Source organism: Barbatula barbatula, assembly GCF_947034865.1.
Source record: "Barbatula barbatula genome assembly, chromosome: 2".
In the NCBI taxonomy this organism is placed as follows: Eukaryota; Metazoa; Chordata; class Actinopteri; order Cypriniformes; family Nemacheilidae; genus Barbatula; species Barbatula barbatula.
The window spans coordinates 11,490,636-11,508,015 of NC_136767.1; the positions used below are offsets into that span (position 1 = coordinate 11,490,636).

Below are 17,380 nucleotides of genomic sequence, written 5' to 3' on the forward strand. Positions count from 1 at the left end.
TAACAACTTGAGGGTGAGTAAACAATGATAGTTTTCATTTTTGGGTGAACTATATTTAGAATTTTACTTTGCACTTGTCCTTATTAATACTTATCACAGCTTAACAAAGGTGCAACAATTTGCTTTTGTTGCTGAAAACTTAAAACCAACCCAGCATTAGGCAAAGAAAGACTGTTCATATTTAACAATGAGACGTGTTGCCTTTGTAATATTGTTAAATTCAATTCATTTAGCGCTTTCACAATTATTGCTGTTGCGAAGCAGCTTTAAATAAATTATAAAAATAAAAGACTGTTTTACATGAATAAATAAAATAAAGACGGTATATGGTATTGATATACATGGAATTGGTTGCAAGTTGTTCTTATGTACATTGATGAAACTTAACTGAAATAAATGTTGGATTGTTAGTAAATGGCTCAATAGACCCAAAGCATTCCCACTGCACTAAAACATATTTATCATGAATCATTATTGCTGGAAAAAAATTAGGTGAACTTTCAGCCAACAATAAGATGATCTGCAATATGCATTTGAAGTATATATTCAGTATGTGAAAGGGATTGAGAGTAAAGTTTAACAAAACAAAGATCGAAGCTTTAGTCATAACGACTAATATGGCTAGCCAACATTTGGATAGCACCATTGCTTTCTGACACGTTTAGGCAACGGGTGAAATTTTAATTATGACCATAAAGATAAAATTTGACCTCTATTAAAATTCAGGCAACGTTGAAGAGATGGAGTCCTTCAGCACTGATCCTACGACAGTCTATGAGGTAAAACTCCGGACAAGTTTTCTTGAATGAGTCTGTTTTAAGAAGATTCCACAGTTCACACAGTGTGACGGCCAGCAACAAATGCAAATTACTTTTTAATACCGCATAGCATGCAGCAGGTTCAACTTTGCGGTTTGACTGTCCGAAATAATGGGGAATAGCAACAGGGAGCGCATAATATCGGCTTTGTGATTGGTCAGGTCGCCTGTCAATCAAATTATTAGTACTCTATAAAATACTGTTATTAGTACTCAAGATGTACAATATACCAGAATAATTAGCAATATTACCATAAAACAAATAAAAACCTTAACAAACCTTATCGAGAGCTTGAATCTCCGCCCCTTTTTTCATTAAAACGTCAATGATGTGGATGTTTCCACAGCCTGCAGCGATCAGGAGTGGGGGTGTTCCATGCTGAGGTATGCCCACAAACACACACATTAGAATCAATGCATTCAGTATAACAAGGGACTTATAGCTTCTCACAGTGTTAATTAAGTCTATTTCAAGTTAGTAACAACAAGCCTATTCAATATAGCCTGATTCATTTCACATTGTTCACACAGCACAGAAAGACTGATCTCAGTAAAAAATGAGCAAAAAACTGCATTTAATAAATGCCGTGGGAAAAGTTCTCACTGTGCATACACAAATAGCTGTACACGCGAACACAGATAGCGCCGGACAGCACTGAGCAATGCAAAAAAAGCACGCTTGTCTCTTCACATCAGTGAGCAGATTACAATTCCATCAACCCCTGCTCCATTCTTCTCTTACGCACGCACACACACTACATATCATTACACACTTTCATAAAAATATCAAAAATGATTAGTATGATAATCGTAATTAACCTCACAAATCCTGTTCATTCTATTTAAAAATTCCCTTTGCGACTGCGTTATCTTCCAATACGTGGCACGTTCCGTGCTTTACAAATCGACAGAAACCATCATTTGCTTCCGAACAAGCTAGACCCTCCTGAAAAGTTAAGAGTAAATTGTCTATCCAGCTTTTAAATCAATAACACAAATGTGAAAGCAGCTTGTGTGAGTGCATCGCAAAACATGTAAGCAACTATCATATTTACTTTGACCTTATGAGGTTATACTGTACATAATGTCTTCGACCATATTCTAAGTTACCTGCTGCACATCCCATTGCCACAACTGAAAACAATTCAACCTGGTGAATGCATTCAGACGTCATTGGTCTACAGGGATACTGATACACTGTTATCTTCTCAATCGAGCTCGGTCTGACAACTAATCACCTGGACTGAGACCAAATCACCACTCAACAAGAACATCATTTATTTTAGGACATCCCTTACACAGTCTGCAAGTTTATAATGTTCGTGCAAGTTTATGGCTGTCGTTCATTCCGTCTCCAGCAGTCCTTGTATCACCTCTATAGATCTTTGTTATTTTTGCTAGTCTCTTACCTTGTTGGTTTGGTTGATGTCATAGCTGGTCAAGGAGCCAAGCAGGTGTTTTAAACCTGGAACATTGTCGTCATTGATAGCGTGAATGATAGCCTTCATCACAAATGAGTCCTCCTCATCCTGCCAGAACATAAAATGTCTCTGTTTGAATATGACACCTTCATAATAATACACATTCAACTGTATATTTTGGAATGATATCTTTTTAAAAGGTTTATGAATCTGACATAGTGACAGATAAATTAAGAGGTTGTCGTTTTTACAGCAGCATAGAAACAATTCAAAATGCGGCGGTGACATTATAACGTCTTTTGTCTGGTTCATGAATATTAAACATGTCAACAAAATAATAACATATTTTTGGGTGAATGAACCCATGTTGCTCAAGTGAGGTCCACAGTATTAACAGTAAGTATTTCTGTTAATAGAAAAATGAATATCTCAAGAGATTAACAAAATATTAATAAGAAAACATAACCAACACCGGTTTTATCAAACTATTCAATAAGCTTTGAGAGGAAAAATGACTGTAACTCTGTTTTGACAGTCACAGTTCAAGCAAATCCGGTTAAGCTCAGTAGTACTACAGACAGTCATATCAGCAAATACACAGCGTGAGGTCTTAATCCCGTTGAATAATGCAGAAGGGGGCGGCGCCTATACTTTCTCCTCACTGCTGGTTAGTCTGCCATGTGACCCACAGAGCAACGGATAGCTCTGACTTCTGGGTGAAAAAACACAAACACACAGCTAGAAGGAAAACGACTGGCTGCCGGGGACAGAATAAGAAAGAGATGGTTTGTTTGTGTAGCCACGCGGACTGTACTACAACAACACCCAGAAAGACCCACAAACACGTACATTCCTACTGGAAGAGTGTATCCAATTACACTGAATACACGCCCTAACACACTCTATACACAAAAGGTCACACCCTACCACACAAAAACAGCAGCCAAAAGCTGTCAAGGATACAGTCATGTTTAGCACACTGCCATGACTCCAATAAGATTTGATGCGTACGTGTTTTATCTTGGTTTTGTTTGTGAATTGGTGTGAAAAGCCAAAGACAGACTCACAGAGTAGTGAAGTAATGATCCCCCATTCCCCATTTGTGTTTAGCAGAACAAAGACATTAATAAAGATTTTGAACGATCTGAGGATGAGTGAATAAGTTCAATTTTTGGCCGAATTTTAGCCGTTTAGGTAACCTGCGATTTTACGTTTCAAACAGAGATGGCAGTAGAGAGTGAAAAGTTATAGAATGCAGCTTTAACTTTTCTGCATTATTAAACAATTTTGGTCCATTGTTGGGTTGCGATTTTCTATGTGAAATCCGGACTCTGAGGCAGGCTGCTTTAGTTTGTGTTTGTGCGAGACGTTCTTTATTTTCAGGTGTGTGCAAGGCTAAAGAAAGTCATTAGTGCTGACTTTGACCTATTCTATAAAGACATTCCAGTGCTCAGCAACACTGGTTTCCTCTGCTGTTGAAAGGCGGATGACGCTTTTTGCTGTTCCTTTTTACCAAGGTGATGAGTTTGTTCCTTTTAAAAGTTTGGCTACCAAGGTGATGAGTTTGTGCTCGTTCAGTTCTCTGTGAATGTGTTTGAGCTTGGAATCGTTCAGACGATTTTAACAGCGAGCTCTTACCAGCGTGTCATCGCTGCGTGCCACACTCATGTTGCTCCTGGACAGGAAGGAGCGGGACAGCCGGTTACAAAGTGAGATGAGACGTACCGATTGCTGAGGAACAGGAATGAAACCAACAATCTATATTAAAGGAGGATATTCATAAACGTGTCGTGTTCATAACAGCCTTTATTTAAAGCATCAAACCCAGCAATTAGAAAATTTGTTAAAGTGATGGAATGACTCATCACATTACATATTATCTACTTATTATGTTTATAAGAAATTACTGTCATTCTGTGCCTGAGGGCACTGTAATTGTGTGCATGGTTGTTTATTGCATCGTAGTTGTGATGGTTTGTTTTGTATGCTTTAAACTGTGGAAACACGGAGTGATTTATTCAAGTTGTGACACTCTTATTCCTCAGAAAGCACAATGCTGCTTGAAATTTTTAGGTCATGAAGTAAAAATTATTATAATGCAACATTACATTTGCTGTCTTAAAGAGCAAAACAGGCCAACCAAAGTACCTTCCACTTTCTTCTGGCAGCAAACTTCTTAAATTTCTCCATGTTCACGGCTGACTCCTTACGACTCAACGCCTGCTGCGTGTCCTTTGGCTATAGATAAAAAAAACATATTCAAGGCATATTAAGCACACTTATGCGATGTGGTTTGGTTGATAACTGTTTTATATATGTAATGGTTTTACATACCTTGATCCAGGGGTGCAGAAGACTGTCCCGGATTGTCATTCTTTTTCTGTGAATGCCAATGTGAAATTTACACTAGGTTACTCGTTTAACAAGAAATGACACAATAAACAATGGCCAAGCAGTCATAGATCCTCTTTTTTTCTAGATTTTTTACCAAAATGTAAGTCAAACAATAAAGAATTACCAAGAGGTATATGAATTACCTTCGGTGGAAGAAAAATTGATTTAATGCACGCAAATGGAATTGTGGGATTGGACACCACACACCGAAATGTTACTTATCAGCGTGTTTATTTTTGACGTAAACAGCTTTTATGCTGTCAGTGATGCATTTTGGTAAGAACCGGGAACCCTTTCTAGGAAGTAGTTTTAGTTCTCACTTTAAAGGAAAGAGAACTGAATTTGGTCAATCTAGTGTCATATATAACTAAATAATAAAAGTCAACTGTAGAAGAGATAAAGAGCTTTAGTTCAATATGACCAATATAACCAAAACAGGAATATCTATTATCTACACCATAATGTGGAAAGCACTTGTTCCCTTTTGTTGAATGAACACAGTGTCTTAGGTAACTCTTAAAGGGACAGTTCACCCCAAAATAAAAATTCCGTCATTATTTACTCACAGTCAAGTTGTTCCAAACCTAAATTTCTAAATGTGTTTTTTTATGAACACAGAGAAAGATATTTGGAAGAATGAAGGAATGAAAACAGTTCTGGGCTACTTTTGACTACCATTGTCATTTTTCCTACTATGTTAGTCAAAGGTGGCCAAGAACTGTTTGGTTACATTAAAACAACCCGAGGGTGAGTAAATGATGAAAGAATGTTTATTTTTGGGTAAACTGTCCCTTTAAGAGGTACCGAACGGGTAAAATATTCTATAGATTTAGAATAGGAATACCTTGTCCACTACTGATGTTAATCTATATTATATTAATATTTAATTATTTACCAATGAAGCACTTTTGACGTTTACACTTCATAAATAGTAATACATTGAAAAGAAGTAGGCTACAAAACCAATGCAAGTGAATGGGGGCCAGAAAACAACATTCTTTAAAAAATCTTCTTTTGTGTTCTGTGAAAGAAAGTCATACAGGTTCGAAATGATAAGAGGAAAAGATGACAGAACTTTTATATTTGCCTGAACTATTATTCATGACATTTCTGAAACAACCAGCCTCACAACCCTGTCAAGTCGAAATCAATGAGCTACTTCAGTGATTCTTACTTTGGGTCTTTAACCAACAGCCGTGCAATAAAGTCTCTGGCCAGAGCACTGGTGCTGCTGAAGTACTCCTCATCAAACTCATAGTCCACAGCTGACACATTGGCAAGCGTCTCCTGTTTATTTTCACCCAGGAAAGGTGAGGCACCACTAAGCCTAAGGATACAAAGGGGGAAGAAAACAACCAACACACATCAGGATGTCGTAGTAAATCCAAAATGTACTTGATGTGAAACAGTATAACACACCGGTAAGGCGAATTCACAGTGATACACAATATTTGCTGGAGTTCCTTCTAAAGTGTAAAGTATATAAAGCAAGGTCATTCAATTTCAGAGCCCCAAACCTGAACACATCTGATCCAGCCCAACAAGGTCTTACATCCGGATTACATGCAGGTGTGTTTGATTAAGGTTAGATCTAAACTTTCTAGGACATGACCCTGCAGAAACAGAACTAAATGGTCATGGTATATAGCTTTAAGCAAGGCTGTGTACAGCCTGTGCTCCATTTTTCTTTTGTGATGAAGTTTTAATCTTGAATACACCACATAATTATCTAGCTCTACAAGTTTAGCTCTCCTTCCATTCTTGCAATTCCATTTTGTAACTGTAGTTATTAAAAATCTGAAATCTGTGGGCTTCTGTTAGTGTCAGGAGATCAACTTCTTCTATTGTAGTGTTACAGCTGTTCTAGTGTCACACTGCCAATTAAAGGCATTCCCTGTGGCTGAGAAACACGGTTTGCCTCAAAAAGTGTTGCACAATAGGAAGTCAAGACAGGTGACAGGATTCCAACTGAAGATGATGTGTGAGACCTAATGAGAGGCTCTATTTTAATGTGCCGATGATGAAAGAGGAGTGGATGAAATAGCTCAAAGAGGAGTGGATGAAATAGCTCTGATAGACAGAGAACTTTCCAGCTCCTTTAGACAGATCTGAACGAAAAGCTGATATTAATGTATGTTGAAAGATGAGTAGTGATGGAAAGATAAAAGAGAACATTCTTTTTGTATTATTCACATATATTTAGAATACGGACCAAGCACCTCTAAAATGTCATGAAATGCAATAAAATCGAATTTCTAATAGTGAAAAATAGTAATGAAAATCATTCTGTCCGGACTACACTAACACAAACTAAAGTATATTTCGAGTCTGGTCGAGTACCAAAGCAGCCTTGTACTGCTGTACAACCAGCAGTAAGGTGTACAGTGCACAGGACAGACATTAATCCAGCTGAAAGATGGGGGTAGGGGTGTGTTTGTTTTGGTGATTTGAACATCAACAACTAAAATAGTCGTTCTTGTTTCACATAAAAACATTGTTTTATATCTGAATTTATTTACAGAAAGTGAAAACTGTAGAAACATTTTCAAAAAACAGAAAAGATGCTCTGTATTGCCAAGAAAACAAATTCATATTCACTTTTAAGCAAGACAACGCCATTTGTACATGTATTTAGGAAAAGTTTATAAGTGATTTTATCACAGTTTTCATGTGTCTTGTCATGCTGTCTGTTTTTAACATTGCTGGTAAAAGGCAAGTTCCATTGTTTACATTTATTTATCACACCCTTTGTGATATGGTTAGGCCCATTTCCCATGACCACACAAACACACACACACAGAGTTTAAATAGGAAAACTACGTTGCCCCAGGAAGCACAGCATCAGCACAGGGCTGATCATGGAAACATAAATAACCAATGCAGCGCTCCGATGGCTTGTTGTACTTTTAACAAGCCTATAAATTAACTAACTAAAACTGCAAAAAACACAAACTAAATTTGCTTCATATTGAGCTATATTTGGCCTTCATTTTATGGCAGAATGCGACGGGTCCGTGAAAATAAATCGCATTACGATAATGGACACTATTCCCAGCCCGAGTAAAAATCTAAATGCATTCAGATTTAATTTGTAACGATATCTGCAATCTTTACAACATCTCATCGCCAATAACTATGAATACTCACAGAATATAAGTGATGACTCCTATACTCCTAGAATTCGACAGAAAGACAAACATGCAGTTAGCACAGAGAAAGTGAGGTAACAGTCAAGTCAGATTATAACAATAACGCTCATTCTTACCACATGTCTGCCTCCAACCCAAGGGGCTCATAGTTGACCACTTCTGGGGCTGAAAACACAAAAATCAGTTTCAGGTAAAATGTAGGAAAAGTGATGACTGGATGGAAAGATTTCATCGTTTCTCTTTTTAGAAGTTGTGAAATGACTCATGGGTTTGTGAGGATCTCAATCTCCGATGTGTTAATGAGCAATCTCTGAAGATGCAGAAGAAATGTTGCCCTCTGAGCCTGAGAAGTGACTCAGTTGACAATCTCTCCTCTCTAGCTTGCAGCCTAGATTTGGTGTTATAGAGAATAAGTTGCTCCTAGACCCTAAGGCTAACAAAAATCAATGGAGTTATGCCTGTGTAATTGACTAATCGGTCAACTGCTATTCCAGGACTGTATTGAATTAGTGTTTTAAGAGCAGGTGTCCAATTTGACTGGGGTCTCGTGTAATGTTGAGCACTGAATCCTGTTAAGACTTCACTGCCTGAAGCATTCAGGATGGGAAGCCGAAGAAGAAAGCTGGGGATGCTGTGGGTGTGTGTGCATGTCTGTTTGCTTTATGAGATGACTGGGGGCTTGTTGATGTTAATTTAGCTTGAAAGCACAGCACAGCTGACACGTTGTGATGAGAGGTATAATGTAGGGAGGAGTTTTAGTCTTGTAGGTGCAAACTCAAATACATAAACAAACACAGACGACCTGTCAAACATTTGAACACTTTTTAGTTTCTGGGATGCAACCCATGAAGTTTGGCTTTACTATCATTTTAAAGGGATAGTTCACGCCTTCACTCAGCCACAAGTAACTCCAAACGTGTATACATTTCTTTGTTCTGTTCAACACAAAGGACGATATTTGGTAGAATGTCAGTAACCAAACAGATCTCAACCCCCATTGTCTCCCATAGTATTTATTTTCCCTACTATGGCAGTAAATGGGGGATGAGATCTGTTTGGTTACTGACATTCTTCCAAATATCTTTTGTGTTCAGTAGAGCAAAGAAATTCATGCAGTCTTGGAACAAACTGAGGGTGAGTAAATAATGAAAGAACTTTGTCCCTTTAAGTTCTGAAAATAAGTTAATCTAACTTAAATGATTCGCCAGGATTCAAATTGATCCACGGTGTGTCTATACAGTTATGTCAGGCTATTGGTTTAGATTACAAATGAAAGGAGTTAAGGGATTATTGGACAGAAGCACGACAATAAGGGTGGGTGTAATTACAACAGATCTTCACAGAATGTCCAGTTGATGAAACTGACCTACAAACTCCGGGGTACCAAAGATGTTTTTGAAATCGTTGCCAAAATCGATCTTGTGGGCCAGACCAAAGTCAATGAGCTTAATGCGTGGATGAGGCATGGTCCGGTTCAGCAGCATGATGTTCTCTGGCTGAGAGAGAGAAAGAGAGAGAGAGAGACAGGAATAAAGATAAAGCGGAGGAAAGAAAAAACATCCGAAAACAGTTAGAACAAAAATGACATTCTTTTGATACATACAGAACAGAAAAGGATGCGTAACGGAGATTGTACAAGAAAGCAGGAAATCGGCCATAACACATGGAAATCACATGCAAAGCAATAGAAACATTCCCTAGAAAGCACAGACATACTGAATCCTGGCTGTAACAGATCCCTGCTTCAACATTCCATAGAAACAATACTCCCTTCAGTGCGCTTTCTTTATTCATGGCCTAATCTCTTGAAAGCTTGAATATTTCACCGATATGTTAAGGAAAGCTGTATGGATGACTGCACTGAAAGCAATGGATCTCATTACATAAATGTCATTGTTGGAATAACATGAAGATTAGATTTGACATTTTGCTAATAATGAGTCGCTGACTGCTTTACGGTTTCATTGTAATCTCTAGGTGATGATTTGAAGGTAAACGTGAATGTTGGTGTGATGTTAGACTTAATGTCAGGTTTCAAGTTAGACCGTTTATAGGAAGTGATTTAAGTGGAAGGTGACAAAAAACTCGGTAATAGTGGCAGAAGCAAGAACTACATACAGTACAAGAAGAAGTAAGATTATGATTAGGACTGCTGTGTTTAACTTATAAAGAGTTGAAATAAACAATACGTTTTAATCACTATTTTTTAGCTTGGACCGTCAAATGATTAATAGCAATTTAGCATTTCCAGAATAAAGGTTTGCGTTTACATCACACATATTTACTGTTCATATTCATAAAAAACATACACATACATGCATGTGTTTAAGAAAAAATTTAAAGATTAAAAATGAATAAATATTTATAGGTAAATATGAATAAAAGCATGACAACATTTCCTAAATAAAATACATGTGTATCTGTTTATGAATACAAAATTAACATGCACAGTCCACAGACATATATTATGTAAACTCAAACGTTTATTCTGGATGGGATTATGGGAATTTTCATTTCACAAATTAAGCATTCTGCCGATGGATGCAAAGAAAAACCAGAAGACATGAAATTGGTAGCACAGTAAAAGTTACTATTTGGGCATACGTAAAACTTTAGTGAGTATAATAGGAGAATTTTAATATTGTTAAATTTCCCCATCTTTTTGGTCTAATTTATTCAAAATGTGTATAGCGCTGATGTACAAATAAAACTAAATAATTAAAATCGGTTCCACTTGTGTACTGTATAAAACTAAAAGAACATTTCTAGCATTGGTCCTATAAAAACTATTTTAATATCTTAAATATTAATAAAATACCAATATTTCGCTTATATATTAAATACTAATTTAGATTTCTATTGAAATAACAATACAATACAATTAAATAAAATCATAAAGTAACAATAACAAAATTGTTAATAATCTTCCACAGTTTCAAACCTACCCAAACTTTCATACAGTATATGACCCTTCAAGATTTAGGAAGGCCAGTGACATGACATCCACCAGGGAAGAGCATTTCGATTAATAATTTGAAGTTGGTCTCATCACCACAATATGCCATTAATCAAAGAGAATAGACTACATACCTTCAGGTCAAAGTGGGCGATCTGTTTGGAGTGCAGGTAACTGACTCCATCCAAGATCTGCTTGAGGAACTCTGTGGCTTCCTCTTCACTTAATGATTCTTTCTCAGCTAGGAAGTCAAAGAGTTCACCACCAGCCACACTATATGGAGAGAGAAGAGATCTTGGTACTTAGAATAGAGCTTAAACATTTCATCAATCAGACTTTACAAAATAGGGAGGTCTGGTTCTAAAATCTGCTTGGGTTTGATGTTCCTGTTATAAGGTTGTAAATGAACAACTGTCAAATCACACGAGTTGCATTAAGTTGCTATATAGTTTAGTATGTAAAAACAATATAGACCAAATCACACAATTTAAACAACACTTGTCCAAATACACTTCCTGTTGAAATAAAGTTTGAAACTAATTTTGATTCAGATCAAAATGTTTTGTTGTCATATTTTGTACTCCCATTTGGATAGTATTAAAAACTGAAACAGTAAGTGCTTCTGGACCAGTGTTGTTTACGTCTTGCAAATTGGTCTATTAATGAGATTAGATGGAGGACTTGTTCATTAAAAGGAACACTAATGTTCTCGTGTTGGGATAAAAAAATAAGCAAAAGCATTGTAAATGTAAACAAAGCTGTCAGGTACAAATGCTCCACGGCTTGTAATGTGTTTATTGCTCCATTGGCCAGCACTAAAAACACAACTTTTCCACAACATTTCTAAGTGCCAACAATCAATAGAAAACGTATGTTGCCTCCCGAGAACACAAATGAACATTGAATATTAGGTTGGGCTTAGAATGTGATGGCAGTTTGAAGATCGTAACAAACTATCCCAAATCACACCCACCCATCCTTGTTTTCATTCACAAAACAATGTAACTAAGGTGACCAGTGCTTAAAAGAAGCAATGGATTCAGAAACAAAAGCCATCCCCTGTGAGTCTGGCATGTTAAACAGAAAAAACAGCCTACCTAATGGCCCAGAGTAATTAACTTTGGTAAAGATGGCTGCTGGCAGGCCATAATCATAGATTCTAGGAGAAGACAAACAGGATCTGGGTTTGTATTTATGCAGCAGAAGGAAGCTGCAAAGCAGCTGCAGGCTGATGACATGATAACACACGATGCTAATGCGGAGGATGAACAAGTGCAGCGACGACTCGCCCAGCTGCAAAAACACACGCCTCAGATAGGTCTCTAATCCCCTCATGGGAACAGACAGAAAAACACCGACCCCCGCCTTGGACAACGTGAAAAACAGCAGTGATAGTTTATAACATCTCACTTCACAAAAGAGGTTGACCGTGCAAGGGTTAATGAAAGGACACGAATAATAAACTTGACCTTCACCGCTGAGGTCGAGACTCTATTTATGCACGGAACTTAACTTGAGGCCTCGGCTAGAAAACAAAACAAGAAAAAAGCGCGTCATAGATTAGTTGTGGAACAGACATGAGATCAGAACAGCTCCAGGGACGCACGCCCCTTGTAACAGTAGTATTGGCTGCGGGACAAAAAACATGAAGTCACGGCAGGTTATGAAGCAGCGATGCAAACCAGTTGGGTTAGGATACGCACTTCAGTCGCTTTCGAGAAAAAAAGATACTCCCTCGACACAATTGATGTATAACAGAAGAATTATAGAAAAATGTTGAAGCTTGGCATTCCAGATGCCAATACTGTTAACAGCTTGATCATCAGCAATCATCATCAATCCTGTGTAATTACTACTTCGTATTCTTCCACAGAGCTCTCATGACCGTGTTTCAAATGACACGCCTACCAATGATATACGCATGTATCAAATCCTTTCTCAATCACTTGCCTGCCACATTAACTGAGCTCATTTTAAAACATAAACATAAATATATAAGAAAAATATATTATAGACTATAGCTCGAGCTGTGAGGTTTCTCTGAATAACATCCGGCTAACAAAAACTCTGTACAAAAGGTGTTTTATTATGTATGAACTGAATTTGGGACTGTGCACTTGGAATTACTTGCGCTAGCGCGTCTGTAGACTGCATCACATGGGATTGCCTGGGGTATTGTTGACTTAAGTGACGACAGCAGGTAAAGGAAAGCTTAGGTGGAAAGCCCTAACCTGGAGATGGAATGGGTGTGTTTTATGCAAAACTTGTGCACGAGGCCGCTCATTTAGAATACTCTAAATTCACAAACATCAGGACGAGGTCGAGAACAAATTCATGTGCGTACGCACGTGTTGTGAAATAGGCGGAATGCTTTCGTGAGAATTTCAAATGTGCGTATAAATACGAAACATCTACGCAATTATTAGTGTATGAGACCCATTGTTTTTTATAAATCCTGTCTGGGGTAGACACGATGTGAAATTACATGTCACAGATTATGATTTCACGGGACCACAAAACCTGAAGTATCATGGGAATTTTTTGTAACGGCCAAAGATACATCGTATGGGTCAAAATGATACATTTTTTTCGTTTAATGCCAAAAATCATTAGGATATTAGGAATTTCTGCTTTCGGGTTCATCCACTCTCCACACCATCATTACAGCCGTAAACCAATAGAGTGATAAATCAAACCTGTTTCTTCTTAGCAACAGTATGCTACAGCACCTCCGATTAACAACTTCAAAAGGCCATTTTTTTGGACCATCTACCAGATATTGTACTATCCAACAAACCGTACATTACTAGAAATTTTATTTATTCAGCTTTCAGACAATGCAAAAATCAAAATTTTACCCTTAAGACTGGTTTAGGAAAACAACTGAAACGTTCAAAAACAGGCGAATAGCATTTTAATGGTATCAAAAGGATCCCAACACTTTCAGCAAATTCAAAGAGGTTATGAAACGCAATGGCTTTTAAATCGCTTAAATATCTATTAATGTACAGGTCAAGAGTCCACATCACTCAAATGTTTCTCATTTCACAACAATTCTGGACAAAGAGAGAATACTACAATGGTAGACTATGAAATAGATTTATCTTGGATTTTGTGTTATTTTGTTTTCTTTTTGCTGACTATACTATTATTCTAAATTATGGAAAAAAACTAAATGACCCTGGGAATAGAACTGTATGCTCAATGTGTTGACATAAGCTCGACTCAGTGAGGCATAATAGTTAAAACAACAAAGAGCATTAATATACATTTTTCTCTTTGAACACATTGGCAGTAGTTTATGAATGTGCACAACGTAACCGGCTAAACTGGTTCATCCACTTAATGAACTGGTTCCCTTCAACCCCCCTCTGTTGACCTTGTCAATTGTTTACTTTTGTGAGTGAAGGTTGGTGCAGTTGAATCAGTGGCGAGCCCTTGACAAATTCTTTTATAGACCCATTCTACGTAGAATGCTAATTTTAGAATACTACAAGGTACATAGTGTTAAAGCTACCTTGACACCATGAGCTATGACGCTCGTCCAGGTGACAACCTTAAAGCCACCTCTCAACTTTTGACATTCCTTTTTTCCCTCCCATCGTGTCCTGTCTCCAAATAAACATTCACTATAGTTCCAGAAATCTAAAAGCCATCAGATCCTTATAACCCACCAACTTCTACAGGCCATTTCAGCACTGCGAAGTTAAATATCTGAAGCCAGCGAATGATTCCATGATTTAGAAAAGTGAAAGGAAATAAATGCACTCACAGCTCCAGGATGAGAATGACCTCGTTCTTGTTTTCAAACACATTGTGCAGAGTGATGACATTGGGGTGCTGGATTTCCTTCAAGATGCTGACCTCCCTCTCGATGTCATCTTTTGATACTCCTCGCCGACTGGATTTGCTGCGCCTCTTCTTGATAAATTTGGCCGCATATTCCACACCAGTGGTCTTATGGCGGCACTTCTTTACTACGGCAAACTGGCCACTGGAATAACAAAACAAAAAGGACATTTTTATGTATAAAAACTAAATATCAAAGACATTGACACTTCAAAGCAACTTAATAAACACACTTAAAGGGACAGGGACAAGAATGCTTGTAACTAAACAGTTCTTGGCCACCAACGTAGGACAAATTACAATCGTAGTCAAAATTGCCCCAGAGCTGTTTGTTTCCTACATTCTTCAAAATATTGTTTGTGTTCAACAGATCACAAATGCACATTCTGAAATTCTTTTAATATCATGTGCCTCCACAGAATGCCTTCACAGTGTGATTTTAAAATCTCTGATATCCCTAGGGAAAACGTCTCTTTAATCTATGAATTCAGTTTAGCCTCTTTATAGCACATTACCAACAGGCAAAACTCCACGATTCCCTTCAGCATGTTCCAATTTCGGTCTCTGTGAGTCATGACATGCGTTCTGAACCACTGCCAGAAACCAAAAGTCACGCAAGCCGAACCATCTTCAGTCAAAAACAAAAGTCTCTGACTTATCACTGATATCAAACCATTAAAATAATAACTATCGCAACGATTGCAATTTATTACATCAGCAGATTAAACATGAAATAGTGTGATAACCATGTTTTCGCAATGGCTTCGTTTATTTATAGTAGCCTAATGGATACCAATTCCCATGCTATGGCAATCTAACGGACTGTACCAAAACACCAATACAGTACACAAGCAAGTATACCATAAGCTTTCCCGAAGATACTGTGTGACAAATGGGAATTTGGGGAAGCTTTTAAATCATTTTTTGTGTTTTCAATGCATAGTTTTCTATAGTCAGGTAGGTGAATTGTCACATCAATAACTGTCCAAATTCCTCATAAACAGGCAAATGACAATTATTATACAATTTAAAAGTAAAAAAAGAATAAATAAAGTTTTATGTTTGATAAAGAGACAGCCCTTTTGCATTTGTTTGGTATCAGGCCTATTCCTCTGGTTTGTACATTTTGATTCACAAAAACATGCATCCTTTTTTTGTCACATCCATAAAGCATTATTTTTTCTCTCTTTTAAATGAGAAAACTTGTGCATATATTGGAATTGCCCAAATATTCGCTCAATACTGAACCTTTCTAATGTCAAAGTACTGAGCACATTTGGATCATTTAAACATGGCTGATATACAGCTGTTGGAAAGACTCCTTACATGGAATCGACAATTGCTTTGGGAAATAAACACAAAAAGCTAAACTTTAGGAAGGAAAAGGGGACCTTGGGATGGGCCTTTCTCATGCAAATTCAAAACACAGGGCCATTATTTTTCCCAGTTCCACCTTTTGTCACCCAGACAGCAATCAGTCCCGACAGAAGTGAGGAAGGATGCATTTGCATTATCTGGGGCCTGAAAGGGTTGGAGAAAGCAGTGATGCTTTCCTTACAGACCTCATAAAATCTAAATGTGTCAGTTTTGCGGCCTTTACATATCCATAAGCTTTGAGGCCGTCTCTATGGTAGCGTACCTGAAAACGTGAGGATGTCTCTCAACCTAATAATACCTGTAACTGACTAGCAAGTAGATTTATGGCTGTAAGACAAAACTGAAGTAAACTGTTTCCAAAATATGCCCTGCCCAACTAAAACATGTCAACACATGACAACAAGCAACAATTGTCATACGATTTCATATATATATATACACATATATACTGTAAAATAATACAATTTATCTTCAATAAAAAAACTTTATATATATATGAACTAATATATACTAAATAAATATGCACATATTTGACTCAATCGTAAAGAGTTGGGAGTCAGAAGGTCAGTCTTCATGGTCCTGACAGCGTGGCTTTTGGCATTCAGGCATGTCTAACCGGTTTTGTCAGCAACCCTTCTCAATGAGAGGAGGGCATGGGTCTTTAGCCGTGCCAGTTTCCATAGCAGTGCCGGCCGGGGGCAGGGCAGCAGGAAAGGAGGGGGTCATGTCAGCTCGAAAGGAGCCTGTGGAGCACAACGGTAGACGGCAAACAACATCACGCATTGCCCAGCAACCGGCCAACAATGAAGACGGCATGTTTTTACTTACACAAGCGGTTTCCCAGTCCTTTTCATACACATTTCTGTCAGCTCCGAGTCTGAATGGGTGATAGGGCAAATGTGAGTATCAAGATGTCAGTGTGGCAGGGCTCTTGTGCTTTCAAAATTGGGAGCACCATGGTGATGAAGTGCCACGGCAATCACAGTGGATATCAAAGAGCATGCCCGGTGAAAGTCCTCTTCAGACTGGGCATCACGACAGCCACAGAGATGGCACCCAGCTGAAGTACTGCAGTCAGTCTTTTGTCTCAATGTAGTTACCCTGTCAAATGCTTGACAGGGTGATAATGTTACATACATTAGATCTCGCCTTGCAATCTTTACTTGATCCTTTAACTAAAAAGTGAAGACTATTGTTCGTTTTGTCTAACAGTCTTCACAACCCTTACATTTATAAATGTTTACTGTGGCCATATGTAGAATCTTTAAATCTTCGTTATTGGCAACACCTGTGGCCTGTAAGTGAACTGCAGCCTGCAAATTACCCTCATGGTGGTGTTTAAATGTCACGAGCTTTCATCGACAACCTAGGAGTCAGGAAGGATTTCGTTTTCTTACTTTCAGTACAAGCTGTTTAC

General features: G+C 37.8%; 1 protein-coding gene across 3 annotated transcripts in view; it reads right to left on the reverse strand.

Moving 5' to 3' along the window:
• The window catches only part of dapk1 (death-associated protein kinase 1), a 57,727-nt gene that overhangs the window by 19,240 nt on the left and 21,107 nt on the right, over positions 1 to 17,380 (reverse strand). For all 3 annotated transcript variants that reach the window (XM_079473132.1, XM_079473134.1, XM_079473133.1), the window contains 11 exons: positions 14,510 to 14,731; positions 10,872 to 11,010; positions 9,148 to 9,277; positions 7,898 to 7,946; positions 7,780 to 7,806; positions 5,807 to 5,959; positions 4,573 to 4,618; positions 4,387 to 4,476; positions 3,877 to 3,969; positions 2,227 to 2,346; positions 1,098 to 1,196 (listed from right to left, as the gene is read on the reverse strand). In XM_079473132.1, coding sequence (XP_079329258.1) covers positions 1,098 to 1,196; positions 2,227 to 2,346; positions 3,877 to 3,969; positions 4,387 to 4,476; positions 4,573 to 4,618; positions 5,807 to 5,959; positions 7,780 to 7,806; positions 7,898 to 7,946; positions 9,148 to 9,277; positions 10,872 to 11,010; positions 14,510 to 14,731 — 1,168 coding nt within the window. The remainder of the gene's footprint in view (positions 1 to 1,097; positions 1,197 to 2,226; positions 2,347 to 3,876; positions 3,970 to 4,386; positions 4,477 to 4,572; positions 4,619 to 5,806; positions 5,960 to 7,779; positions 7,807 to 7,897; positions 7,947 to 9,147; positions 9,278 to 10,871; positions 11,011 to 14,509; positions 14,732 to 17,380) is intronic.